This window comes from Macrobrachium rosenbergii, chromosome 1 (genome assembly GCF_040412425.1).
Source record: "Macrobrachium rosenbergii isolate ZJJX-2024 chromosome 1, ASM4041242v1, whole genome shotgun sequence".
Classification (NCBI taxonomy): domain Eukaryota; kingdom Metazoa; phylum Arthropoda; class Malacostraca; order Decapoda; family Palaemonidae; genus Macrobrachium; species Macrobrachium rosenbergii.
In genome coordinates this window covers 15,513,562-15,526,598 of record NC_089741.1, presented here as the reverse complement: position 1 = coordinate 15,526,598, position 13,037 = coordinate 15,513,562, and the positions used below count along the sequence as shown (strand labels likewise).

Sequence of the window (13,037 nt, the reverse complement as noted above, 5' to 3'; positions counted from 1 at the left end):
CATGCTTTGCTGATGACGAGTTCAAGCAAGGACACAGACTTCTCTAATAAATCTTCATCCAAAATTAAATCCTCAATACAGCCAGGTTGTGCGAAAAATTCGAGAATGCTCCATATCGAAGACTTGCCAGTCAGTTGTGATTATGAAATGACCTAGACAGCTTTGAAATCATTTGGAACTGTTGTAGAAATCAGGATGAACTTTATTGATATTGAATCTAAATGGGAAACTTGGGTTACCTTTAGGAGCCATGATGAGGTTCTAAAGGCTAGTAGCACGGTAAGTGCCATACAAATAGGTCAAGCTACAGTACGAGAAGCCTCAACAAACAAAGTTACCAAAGACATGAACGTTTATGTGCCATCTAAATGGACTCAGGATAAACCAGAGAGAAAGCAGAATGCAGAAGTAAGGACTCCTAAACCTCCTATGTGGCTGGTAGCTTCAGCCACGGATGAAAATTATAACTACTACAAATTTTGTAGGTTTCTTCATAAAAGGGTGGGAGGAATAAAGAGCGGTGATATTTCTCGTTTTGAGAAGAAAACCTTTCTTATTCATGCCAAATCCACAACCCAAGCATATATGCTGACCTTGTTGGACATTAAAAATGATGAAATGATTACGAAGATCAAGCCCCTCCTAAGCTTTAGCTATGGGAGAGACCTATATGACATGACAGAAGAAGAAATTCTAGAAATGAGCCCCACTTCAGTTTGGAGATTGAAAAAGGCAGCTATTGCCAACATGATCATTTTAACGTTTGTAGACTCTGAAGTACCTTCTCATGTCATATTTCCAGCAAAGACCAATGCAGTGCTATCATTGTTTTAAGTTTGGCCACGCATCAAGAAACTGCAAAAATGCTAAAATTTGTATAAATTGCTCTGGTGTTCATCATGATGATGAATGTAATAGAAAAGCAAAATGTGTTAATTGTCAATAACAAAAATTGTGAAATTTACAAATTTGAACTGTCTGCACTAAATAAAGCCAATGCAGAGCATACAAGTATTGGTTTTGCAAAAAGACAATTAGGACAACAACCTAGGAGCTATGCTCAAGTTCTTAAACCACTACCCCTATCTACCGCTAGGGGTGCAGTGGTAGCACCCTCTAATGTAGCAGGTGCATCATCCCGTGTGGTAGTGGCCCAGCCATCATGGTCAGGTGCTCGGCCTGTTGAGGCTAGAGAGCAAGCCTCCAAGGAGGATAAGATGGCACTTAACGCAACCACCTTGGAATTGTCTCATCGGGCAGAGTCTCTGCCTGATTTAATGGGGATTGAGTAGCAAAAGCACCAAAAGAGGAGACGTTCCCCCTCATCCTCTCCTCCCTCAAATCCAATTAAACATGCATCACTTAGTAACAGATACGAAGTACTAAACTTGATGCAAGAACCCCAGCCTGAATTTAAACAAACTGACAAGAAAGGGAAACAAAATGACACCAGTAAATCAAAAGATAATAAACCAAACCTGTCAAGACCAGTACTTTCCAAAACATATCTTGATAATTCTCATAAACAAAGGAGAGTAAATCAGAAGGTTCCATCCAAGCCCAAAAAATAGTTTTCACATCAATGCTACAATAGAACTGTAGAGGTCTTAGGGCTCGAGGTGAAGAGCTCAAGGTAGTGCTCCATGACCATAGCCCAGGTATTGTGTGTCTCCAGAAAGCTAAGCTTGGAAGCAAACAATATAATCCTGGGTTAAATTACAGCATTTACAATTCTCCACCACCAATTGGAGATAGAGCTACGGGAAGTGCAGCAATTATTGCGCATAAGCCGTTGCAACACTCCTTGCTATCAATTAACACTCACCTTCAACCTGTAGCAATAACTTTCATTTTAGACAAGCAGATTACAGTCTGCTCCATCTATCTTCCTGATTGGGATTTCACTTATAGCGGCATTCATTTACTGATCAATCAGCTTCCTACTCCTTTCCTCCTCCTTGGAGATTTTAATGCTCACAACCCCATTTTGGGTGGGAACACGGCAGATGCAAAGAGTAGGATGTTGGAGGGTATTATGGATGGTCATGATATCACTATGCTTAATAGTGGAGCCATGACTTACCATAATACCTACTCCAAACCTACTCGGCTATCGATCTGAGCATTTGTTCTCATGGAGAAGAATGTAAAATCATTTCCATCCATCTCAGGGGCATATATTTATTTTAATGACACTACCATCAACAGTGCAATTGCCTCTTTTCCAGCAACGAAAGGGAAGCCCTCTAGACCAGCAGTTCCTTGGTGGAACAAAACCTGCAGTAGTATGAGAAAGATCACCAGAAAATGCTACGAAAAGTATAAGAGGAGTGGAAACGCACAAGCCAAAGTTATTTACCAACGTGCTGTGTCAAAGCAAAATAGATAGTTTTAAAATAAAAAAAGAGAGTCATCGATGTACTGCATAAGTGGCATTATCTCAAAAACACCATCAAAAATAATTTGGAAGAAAATTTAAAAATTAAATGGCTAGTTCGTCCCTGAATCTCTGCCTACCCTGAAGATAAATGGTGACTTAATTACGCAACCAGAGAGGGTCGCAGAAAAATTAGGAGAACGTTTCTCGAGAGTATCGAGTAGTGAGAACTATTCTTGAGAATTCCAAGACATTAGAAATGCCCAAATTTCGCTTGACTTAAGTGAAAATAATTTTGAACCACATAACGCAAAATTTACACTGCAGGAACTCAAAGATGCCTTGCAGAACATCGAACCATCAGCCCCTGGTGAAGATAATATACTTTATGAAATGATGAAACGTCTCCTATAAAAGTCAAAGAAATTTCTTTTAGATATAATAGATGAAATCTGGGAAACTGGTATTACTCTTAAGAGTTGGAAATCATCATTAATCCTCCTTATGAAGAAAGCAAACAAGGATCCTTCTTTACCCAGCAGCTACAGACCAATAGCTCTCACCAGTTGTGTTTGTAAGCTGATGGAAAAGATGATTAACACCAGACTTGTATGGCACTTAGAAACAAATAAATTGCTTTCTCCATTCCAGCTTGCCTTAAGGAAAACTAGATCTACTTTAGATCCCTTGCTCAGGCTTTCAAGCCAAATACAACAAAGTTTTGCTAAACAGAGCCAAACAATAGGAGTTTTCTTTGATTTGGAAAAGGCATATGACACCACATGGCCTTTTGGTATTATAAAAAAGATGTATATGATGGACATTAAAAGAAAAATGATCAGATATATAAATTCTTTTTTATCAGAAAGATTTATTAAGGTAAGAGTTGGAAATCATGTAACGTGACCTTTCTTACAAGAAGATGGAGTTCCTCAGGGTAGTGTCCTTAGTGTCACCCACTTTGCTATTGCCATTAATGATGTATTGAAAAGATACCATCACCAGTAAAAGGCTCTTTATTTGTAGATGATTTGGCTCTGTACTGCACAAGATATGATGCAGTTTCGACTAGCAGGTTCATGCAAAGAGCCATCAATAAAGTAAGTGAGTGGGCTAATGAGCAAGGATTTCGATTTTCCGAATAAAAAACTGTCGCTGTTCGATTCTGTAGATGCCGCACTAAGGAAACCATTACAACTTTTACCTTAAATGGAACTATTTTACCTTACTCTACTGAAGTAAAGTTTTTTGAACTGGTCTTTGATGAAAAGCTCATTTGGAATAATCATATTGACCAGTTAAAAGTGAAAGTGAAGAGATCACTAAATATTTTAAAAATAGTGTTTAATTTTAATTGGGGTGCTGATAAGAATTGGTTGTTAAGGTCTTATAATGCAGTATGTTTATCTAAGTTAGACTATGGCTGCTAAGTATACTCATCTGCTTCAAAGACTAAACTTAAGGAATTGGACATTGTGCAAAATATGGGGCTTTTAGAACTTCATCCATTGAATCATTTATGTAGACTCCCATCAGCTACCACTGGACCTAAGGAGGCATGTGCTAGGTCTGACATACACCATGCGGCTGAAAAGCACAAAGGAGAATCCTTCTTTTGAGATCTTAAAATAGTGTGATTCAAGTCTTTTTGGATCTACATCTTCAACACCATTTCAGATCAGACAGCTGGGTGAGCTGGAGGATGAAAGTATAAAAACGCAGAGGATCCTGCAATTGAAACATCCTGCTATCCCTGCATGGTTTATTCCAGCAATAGATGTATGCATTCAAGAGTTCGAGAAGAGAGGTCGTCCAGAAGAAGAAGTCAGAAACAAGTTTTTGGAGCATGATGAGAGGCATATAAATGACAGAAAAATCTATCCTGATGGACCAAAATCAGAAGATGGAGTAGGCTGTGCAGTGGTGTGTGAGGGGGAATCATATATAAAAAAGTTACCAGACTCCTCATCCATATTCACCGCTGAAGCAACAGCCATAGTTGATTTTTTAAATCTTGCATCCGATAAGAACTTTATATCGACAGTAATATATAGTGACTCAAGGAGTGCTTTAGAAGTCCTAAAGAAATTTAACTCTACCCACCCCATAATTCTAAAGGCTCGGGAATGGCTTTTTTTTTATCTTTCTGTTCCCCACAAATCAGTAAAGTTTTGTTGGATTCCTGGGCACACTGGTCTAGAAGGGAACGAACTGGCTGATAGTAACGCAAAGGATACTGCAAGAAGTAATTTCTTAACTAACAAGGTGCCACATTTGGATATGCGTCCAGTTATTAGAAGAGACATTCGTAAGAAATGGCAACAGAGTTGGACTTCCCTCATTTTACCCACAAATAGGAAGTACAGAAATATTAGAAAAAGTATTGATTTTTGGAGTTCGGGTTTTAATCGTAATAGAAGATTCGAGATCATCCTAACGCGGCTTAGGATTGGCCATACCCGCTTCACCCATATTTATATTTTAGAGGGACCCAGTGGCCCAGTCTATGCTCACTGTAGTGGTCAGCTATCTTTGAGCACATGCTGGCGCACTGTCCTAGCTTTAATCGTCTTAGGGCAAAGTACTTATCAGCTGGGAAGACCATTTTAGAAATTTTAAATGATGACGTTGAGGTAGATAACCTTATGGGTATTCGAGAGAATCTGTTCTTTTTAATGAGATACAATTTAGTATATTTAATAAAGATTTTGGTCATATTTATTATTTATGGATATCATGTAATATCATTCTTCATTTTTTACGTTCATATTTTAACACTAAATTTTACTAGTACAGCACGTTATCATTCACCTTTCCATTATCAATCATATCATTAATTTATATATTTCATCTTCATTACGGCGCTGAATAATCCTGATGGGTTCCGGAGCTTAGTCTTCAATGCCTAATTTCCATAATCAATCAATCAATTTTAGGAAAGAAAGGAGTGGGAAGTATACCCTAAAGGTCGCAAAACCCACTTCACATCTTTATATAAACCTTCTACGTAACAGAATTTAGTTTCCTCTGGGATGTAGATGAGTGATTTTATTACTTCAAAAATTTGTCTGGGGTAAAAAAGGTGATAAACATATATTTCTAATCAAGGGATTAATTATTATAAGAAAGAGAAATCCTCCCTAAAGACGCAATTATGCAAAAACTACAATTGAGAGAATAAAAAATCGACCATTAAAGTAATGAATTTCTTTCATCGATATGCGTATCTTTCATTCTGCTTATGGAAGATGTTCGAAAGCAACGCTCAAATGTTAAACAAAATAAGACTGAATGCATACTTTTATGTTCAGCTTTTCCCTTTCAGGGGGTGCGGTTAGGCACATGGGGCCATTGACCTTATATATATATATATATATATATATATATATATATATATATATATATATATATATATATATATATATACAGTATGTATGTGTATTCATATATATACAAATATATAAAAGTATCACACATATATATGTATATATAATGTCTATATATAGTTAAATATAGTTAAATCTAAATCTAAGCTAGTATGATTTACTGACATTTACTCAGATGCATGTAAATAAACATATATTTACAATAGTACCATTTAATAAAATCTGACATTTTTCATACTTTTGAGAGCACGACGCCCAACTGACCTCCTTGAGTCTTTTATTCCTTGGGGGAACACAATTCCTTTTATCGATTATCGATCACTGACCGGCAGTATTTAATTCATTAAAGCATTTAATTCATTAAAACAAATCCCAGTCTTGTACTTCGATCATCTCACCATGAACTCACCTGCCAGGAAGGACTGCCGAGGTGAGATCTTTGAGGCGGGTGAGAGAATGGTGCCTCGTCCTGTCTGTGAGGTAGGGCAATACATGGGAGGGCAGAGGGGGCGTCTGTGACCCCGGCCGGAATCCTTGACTTGCCAGCTCCCCATTAAAAATGTATTTGAGGGAGTGGTGGCGTCGAATGGGTTCTCTGGGGAACTTCAGATAGGCTGATATGGGCGACAGGCGTTCGGGGGGCGATGGCTCCATACTCACCTTATTAGGAAGACGCACGTCCCTCTTCTCTGTAGAAACTCGCTCTGTATCTTAGGAGCTCTTTAGGTGAAGCTTTATGATATGTTTTTCATTTTTCATTAGGACGTTCTGAACTGTTCCTTTCCAGTGGCTTTGACATTTTCCGTAAAATACTGTTCACGGTTGCCTTGCGCTATGCCGTCTTCCCCAGGCTTTCATGAAAATTAAATATATAAAACTTCAACCTAAAGGACAAACAAGGACACTAAAAAACAAATGGATATTGCTGAAGGGTTGGACAGAATCTATTATTACCTCAAAACGACTTGAAGAATGGTTTCACAATTACGTAAAATTACACTACTCATAACCTGGAATCTCATTGACTTTAACAGAGTATTAATCTGCTCTAATTGGGAAAGAAATTGCAAAATGAAAGCAAATGACAAGATTTTGTTACAAATGAAAACTTTTTTTTCCATCTCGTATGATTCAAGATCACATTACTAACAAGTCGTTTGACTGAGGATTTCTTTTAAACATATATGTCCTCTACATAGAAGCTAATGATCAGTATCTTCCACTGTTCTCGTCAACTATACCTAGAGGTAATTAAATGTAAAACCCGTCGGATTCTTGAACCATTCTAAAATGAAATTTTTCGAACGTGACTTTTTGCGGTTTTATCTTTCAATGCTCTTATTACCATACGGGCAGATTACGTAGCGGTACCATCCTTTCACTTGAAGCTCTTACTTTATTAAACAACGAATCAGTCATAACATCACTTAAGCATGGCAACAGTATATTTCCTTTTCTGCTAGAATTATTTCCTCCGTCTTTTATTTTAACTATCCCGGAACGATCTGCTAAATTAACATATGATTATGGCAAATAACTGTTATAAAGCATTCGAGCAGGGCCACACCGGACTCCGGGAGACGGAACGCCAGAGAAAGAGAGAGAGCGACGTACAATCCACTGACTGCTGGCAGGCTACTGAGTGAGTGTAGTAGTAACCTGTTGGATCACCTGCCCCGTTGCCTCTACCCACCCACCCACCCCCCTTCACTCCCCACGCCCATCAACCCCAACCCCATCTCTTCCCCCACAGCAACATCTCCATCCCGGAACAACAGAACCTCCTTCTCGTCATCTGTCTGCAAACACCGTCGGTTCTTCCGCCTCTTCGTCGCAATCCTTTCTCTCGGCGTTGCAATCAACAAGCGCTTCCGAAATGCGAGGTAGATGGAATTCCTCCACGTATTTTGCTTTACTTGATGATGCTTCATGAACTTGAAACTTACTTACTTACTTACTTACTTACTTACTGTGCTTTTATGGGGATGCAGATAGAAATTGCTTTAGGAAGAATTGGTAGACGATGCTACTCTATTTTCATTACTATGCTATTTCTTTCCTTTCTATTTCGTTTTTATTCGTTTATCTTTTTATCAATAGGCCCTTATTTGCCAATCTGTAGCCTACATTGAAATAACTATAGGCCACTGTCTTCCAATCAAATCTCTATGTGGTTGCTGAGAGACTGATCTTAACCCTTATAAAAGTACCTGTAATTACGACGCTTACATCCTTGAAACAAGTGTGCCCCCAGGAATCAATAACAGTATAGGACCCTTGTGATGCCTTTGGAATCTGATTATTGGTATTAGATTCAACACTGAGCAATGTGTGGGTCAAGGTTTATTGAAACTGAGTTAAGTTTAGGCCCCTTAAAAGCATCTAGAAGAACAACACTCTTCTGCTGGTCACAGAAAACTGGAAGATCAGTTTTGATGACACAGTCAAGTCCTCTGAAGAATCTCTATATGAGAGCATATGGTTGGCAAAGACATATACAACGCTTAATTCAGTTTCAACAAACCTTGACCCACACATTGCTCAATGTTGAATCTAATACCAATAATCAGATTCCAAAGGCATCACAAGTTCCCTATACTGTTATTCGAAAATGGAATCATCTGGGACTTTTGTTCCCTCTAAAAATTTTAGCAATGAACATGCATAAGGAATAATTCTTGCTTCGTGCATGTTTTTACCTTTTTCAAAATAAACTTCTTCTGACCTTGCGCAGTATTGTTGGGAAGGTATTTCATTTAATAACTGACCATTGTGCAGAGGCAAACGCAATTTTTACCAGTTTGATTATTTGACAACACTTTGTGGCATTTTCACCCCAACATACAATCAACTTCTGTCTTTCCGGATATTTCAAATATAACTTGAATTGAAGTTCAATGGAAATGAAATTAAGACAAATTAAGACAATCTAGTTATACGATAATTAAGGGATACTATTATTTGGAATTCAAACTTGAGAATGAAATTCGTAAACTTTTCCTTCTCCCCTAGATCTGAATCTGATTTCATGGAAATAGTGGTCCAAATCTTTCACTTAAGAGTTCACTCAATTTTCGCTGTTGCATTTACACAGATCGGGACTGCTGTGGACCAGTAAAATTCAGATATTCATTTTAACTTATGTGCGTTTACTTTCTATTTAGTTACACTCGGCTAAACCATCTGTTTACTCATACAGATGTTCAGGCGTCAGCCTCCCACACACGCACACAGACACACACACAATATATCACAAAATGAGCAGGTAGCGCGTTGCCATTTAAACACTGTAGTTTTCATTTCAAACTACAGAATCAGCCATCATTCTTTACAAAAGCAAAGCAGGTCACTTTAATTTTTGTTACACTAAAACGATAACATTATTCTTTCGGGAATCATAACATTCAGAAAAAGTAAAATGTGAAATTTAGAATGATTAGTTGATGATAGAATACAGATTATCTTGGGATGGTATGACGCAATTTACAAGCTTACAATTCCCTGTCCTCTGGCTGTAACTGCCAGTATTACCATTTCCTGTTTCCAGACTGTTCTGTTCAGTGTGATCTCATTTTCCGGTAACTAGGTTTCATCATTTCGGTATCGGCATTTTCTGAATGCCAAGTCACTGCCTCCGGTATAAGCAATTAATAAACATCCTTCTACAACAGTTCAAATTACAGTAAAATAAATGTACTGAAGTTTCTTCGGCGCAATCGAGTTTTCTGTACATCCGCTACAGCCTATAATCAAGGCCACCGAAAATAGATCTATCTTTCGGTGGTCTCGGTATAATGCTGTATGAGCCATGCCCCATGAAACTTTAACCACGGCCGGTGGTGGCCTAGCCTACGTCGTTGCCAGAAGCACAATTATGGATAACTTTAACCTTAAATAAAATAAAAACTACTGAGGCTAGACTACTGCAATTTGGTATGTTTGAAGATTGGAGGGTAGATGATCAACATACCAATTTGCAGCCCTCTGCCCTCAATAGTTTTTAAGATCTGAGGGCGAACAGAAAAAGTGCCGACAGAATAAAGTGCGGACGGACAGACAACTAAAACGTGTGTTATTCTTTATAACTTCACTTTAACACATTTGTGTAACTTTCAAGAATTACTTTGCAATTATGACCCGGAGAATCCATATCACCGACTCTTGCAAATATCATGCATTGTTTGAGTAGCTTCCTATTTCTTCCTATTTCAGCGGCTTCTGAAGTTCTTTCTATAATCAACGAACCATTATTATTCTTTTGACACGATATGTCCGGTGACTTTCCCCTTTGTTGTAAAGCTGTTTAAATCTGTCGTTCCATTTTCCTACGAAGAGGAATTAAGATAAAGGTTCTCCAGTGAAGATACCCTCTTGGCAATCTTTCATAAAGCTTTATTTGAACTAAGCACTTCTGCACTTAACTTTGCTGCCTACACGTTTTGATTTAGCGTGTGCTTTTTTGTTTTTTAAAGCATCAACACCTTTCATTTCCTATGCTGCAAAACAGTAGAGCAGCTTTCTCTGAACGTCGACTTCTCTTGCTGGGTAAGTGTGAAGAAATTCTAGACGGGTAAGAAAATGTCTGTGAACATCCAAATGGGATTTTCAGGTGTCTTTTTTTATTTGGTGTAGGAACAATCTGTGTTTTTAAAGTACAAGAACTACTTTATTTCAACGACTTTATTTTGCAGAATCATGCTATTTTCAAGAAGTTTAATAAGTGACACAACAATCAGAGGACAACTGCTAAGTTTCAGCGCTCGTAATGTTTGTGGAAAGTACCTTGTAACTAGACATATTTGATCATTCTTAATTTTCAAATAAAATGAGAACCCTCACGTCCAGTTAAAGATGCCTGGTCTTTGTTTCATAATCTAAATACTTTATCATATATGTTACGTTTACTCATTGATTTTTCCTAAGAAACAGGGAACAGTTATTTATCTTATTGAATAAAAAATGTAAAAAGTTTCATTGAAATGAACATTACCGTCTGCTGAAGATCCAGATCTAACCGTTACATCTCCACAACACCGGTTTAAAGTAAATAACACAACAGATATATACAATAGATCAGTAATTGGTTTGGTCAGTACTGTTAGAAGAAAAACCCTGACTCTATTGACTGAACTACAGTAAAGCACCGTGGATCCACTCCACGATTCATTGTGCGCCGCTGACACGGTGCCTACTGGTCGTTATCTTTGATTGGACTCTTACCTTTATCTAGCGAATAAAAGGTAAGTAATTCATGGTTTCCAGAAACTTGGGCGTTGTTCCGTTAAATTTCATATCTGCGGAGACGAGGCCGATGATTTTATTTTCTTTCCACGTTTTGTTTTTTCTAAAATATGGTAGTGTTAAGACAGCACGTCCTAACCTGTGGACGTTACGTACCTTCTCGAAGATCTGACCAAGTTATTTTCATTCCACGTGAGTACCTGAATGCCAGGGGTTAGAAAAAAGTTGAACCCCGTTTGGACGACGACAGTTCTGAGAGTGGAGTTAATTAAGCGTGGTTCCCCGCAGAAAAATGAATAATGCTGTCAATCATTGCCAGCTTCCCTTGATGGTATTTGGGATGCTGACGAACGCAAGTTCAAATGTGTTTTTCTGTGACGTTTCTTCATTAAAAGAACGTGTTCTTCTTAAAGAGCAAATTTACAGAAGTATAGATAGATGCAGCTATGAAAAAATCCTGTCTTGTCATGATCTAAACAGCAACTGAACGTCATGAATATGAGACAAGCCTTAGTTATTTAGGTTTGTTTACAAAAACCAAAAGGCCGTTATGCAGATAAACATTTGTAACATAAAAAATAGAAATGTCATGCACCTTAGTATTCGTTACACTTTCTTTTAAGTTATTGCGCATTTATACAAATAATAAAGCTCGTGTTAACAAAATGTAATGACATTCCAAGTAAAAAAAAAAAATTCACGCCGAGAAAGAAAAAAGAATATTTTAGTTTGCCTTCACAAAAGTCGTTTCCAAAGCAAAAGCGAAGGAGCGATGCTAATTAAATTTGCAACTGACGAAGATCATTGCAATATGAGTTTCAGATGAAATACAGAAAAGGAGACGTTAATATCTTGGCGTGAAATGCCTGACAGCAGAAAGCATTCCACTTCAAAGAACGTGAGGAGAGAAGAGAGCTAATAAAAGTGAGAGGAATAATCGATATGAAAAGGTTTACTTGTGTAAGTTCCGAGGAAATAGTCACGATGATTTAGCAAAAAAAAACAGAAAGGAGAACACGGCTGAAAGAGCATTCGATGAGCGGGAGATTATTGGAATAATTGATGAGGCGTAGAAAAGGTCATATGAAATAAAGATGTAGGGAGAGGACTGGCATTTAGCATTCTGATAACAAAGATCTGAACGGAAAACAGTGGATACAGACGCACACAGAACCGTGCTTATAATCAAACGCAGACAATAACATGCAGGCATATATATATATATATATATATATATATATATATATATATATATATATATATATATATATATATATATATATATATATATATATATATATATTTATATGTTTGTGTGTGTGTATGTGTATATATATACATATATATATATATATATATATATATATATATATATATATATATATATATATATATATATATATATATATATATATATATACACACACGGGCAGAGCACGAGAGAGACAGCCATTGTACGAGATATCCAATTACGAGAAATGGAATAATTACTGTCATTAATTTAAAACCAGGAACCCGCAGACGCCTTTTGAAAGGTCATAAAGGAACGAAAAGGAGACAAAAAGGTTTCTTGGACCCTTTTTCAACAGCATAATGGGCGTAGAACAAAGAGCAACAGGTGTTTTCACCTTTAGAGAACAGGCAGCCTCGTCTGTCACATATTTATACCCGGCTTCATTCGCTCTCAAACGAGAAATTTTCTCCTACGTTCTTTTCGAATGACGTAGTCATTTCTTTTCCTTTTTAGTTTTCTGTAAAAGAAAACTGGTGAGATGGCGTATATATATGTTACAGGCAGATAGCGAAATGCACTTAGGGACATTTGATCCCCAGGGGCTAGTACTAACACAGCGAAATACGTTTGACCTCCGGGGACTAGTACTAACACAGAGAAATACATTTGACGCCCAGGGACTAGTACTAACACAGCGAAATACATTTGACCCCCAGGGACTAGTACTAACACAGCAAAATGCATTTGACCCCCGCCCCCCCCCCCCCCGACTAGTACTAAATACGGCGAAACAGTGTCG

The 13,037-nt window shown here is 37.6% G+C and overlaps 1 protein-coding gene across 3 annotated transcripts in view; it reads right to left on the bottom strand.

Moving 5' to 3' along the window:
• Window positions 1-13,037, bottom strand: part of LOC136827774 (synaptotagmin-15-like) — a 457,185-nt gene that overhangs the window by 238,034 nt on the left and 206,114 nt on the right. For 2 of the 3 annotated variants that reach the window (XM_067085600.1, XM_067086401.1), the window contains exon 1: window positions 6,173-6,641. The exons of the other annotated variant lie outside the window; for it this stretch is intronic. In XM_067085600.1, coding sequence (XP_066941701.1) covers window positions 6,173-6,417 — 245 coding nt within the window. In that variant the 5' untranslated portion in view covers window positions 6,418-6,641. Of the gene's footprint in view, window positions 1-6,172; window positions 6,642-13,037 lie in introns of those variants that run through there. 3 annotated transcript variants of the gene reach the window in all.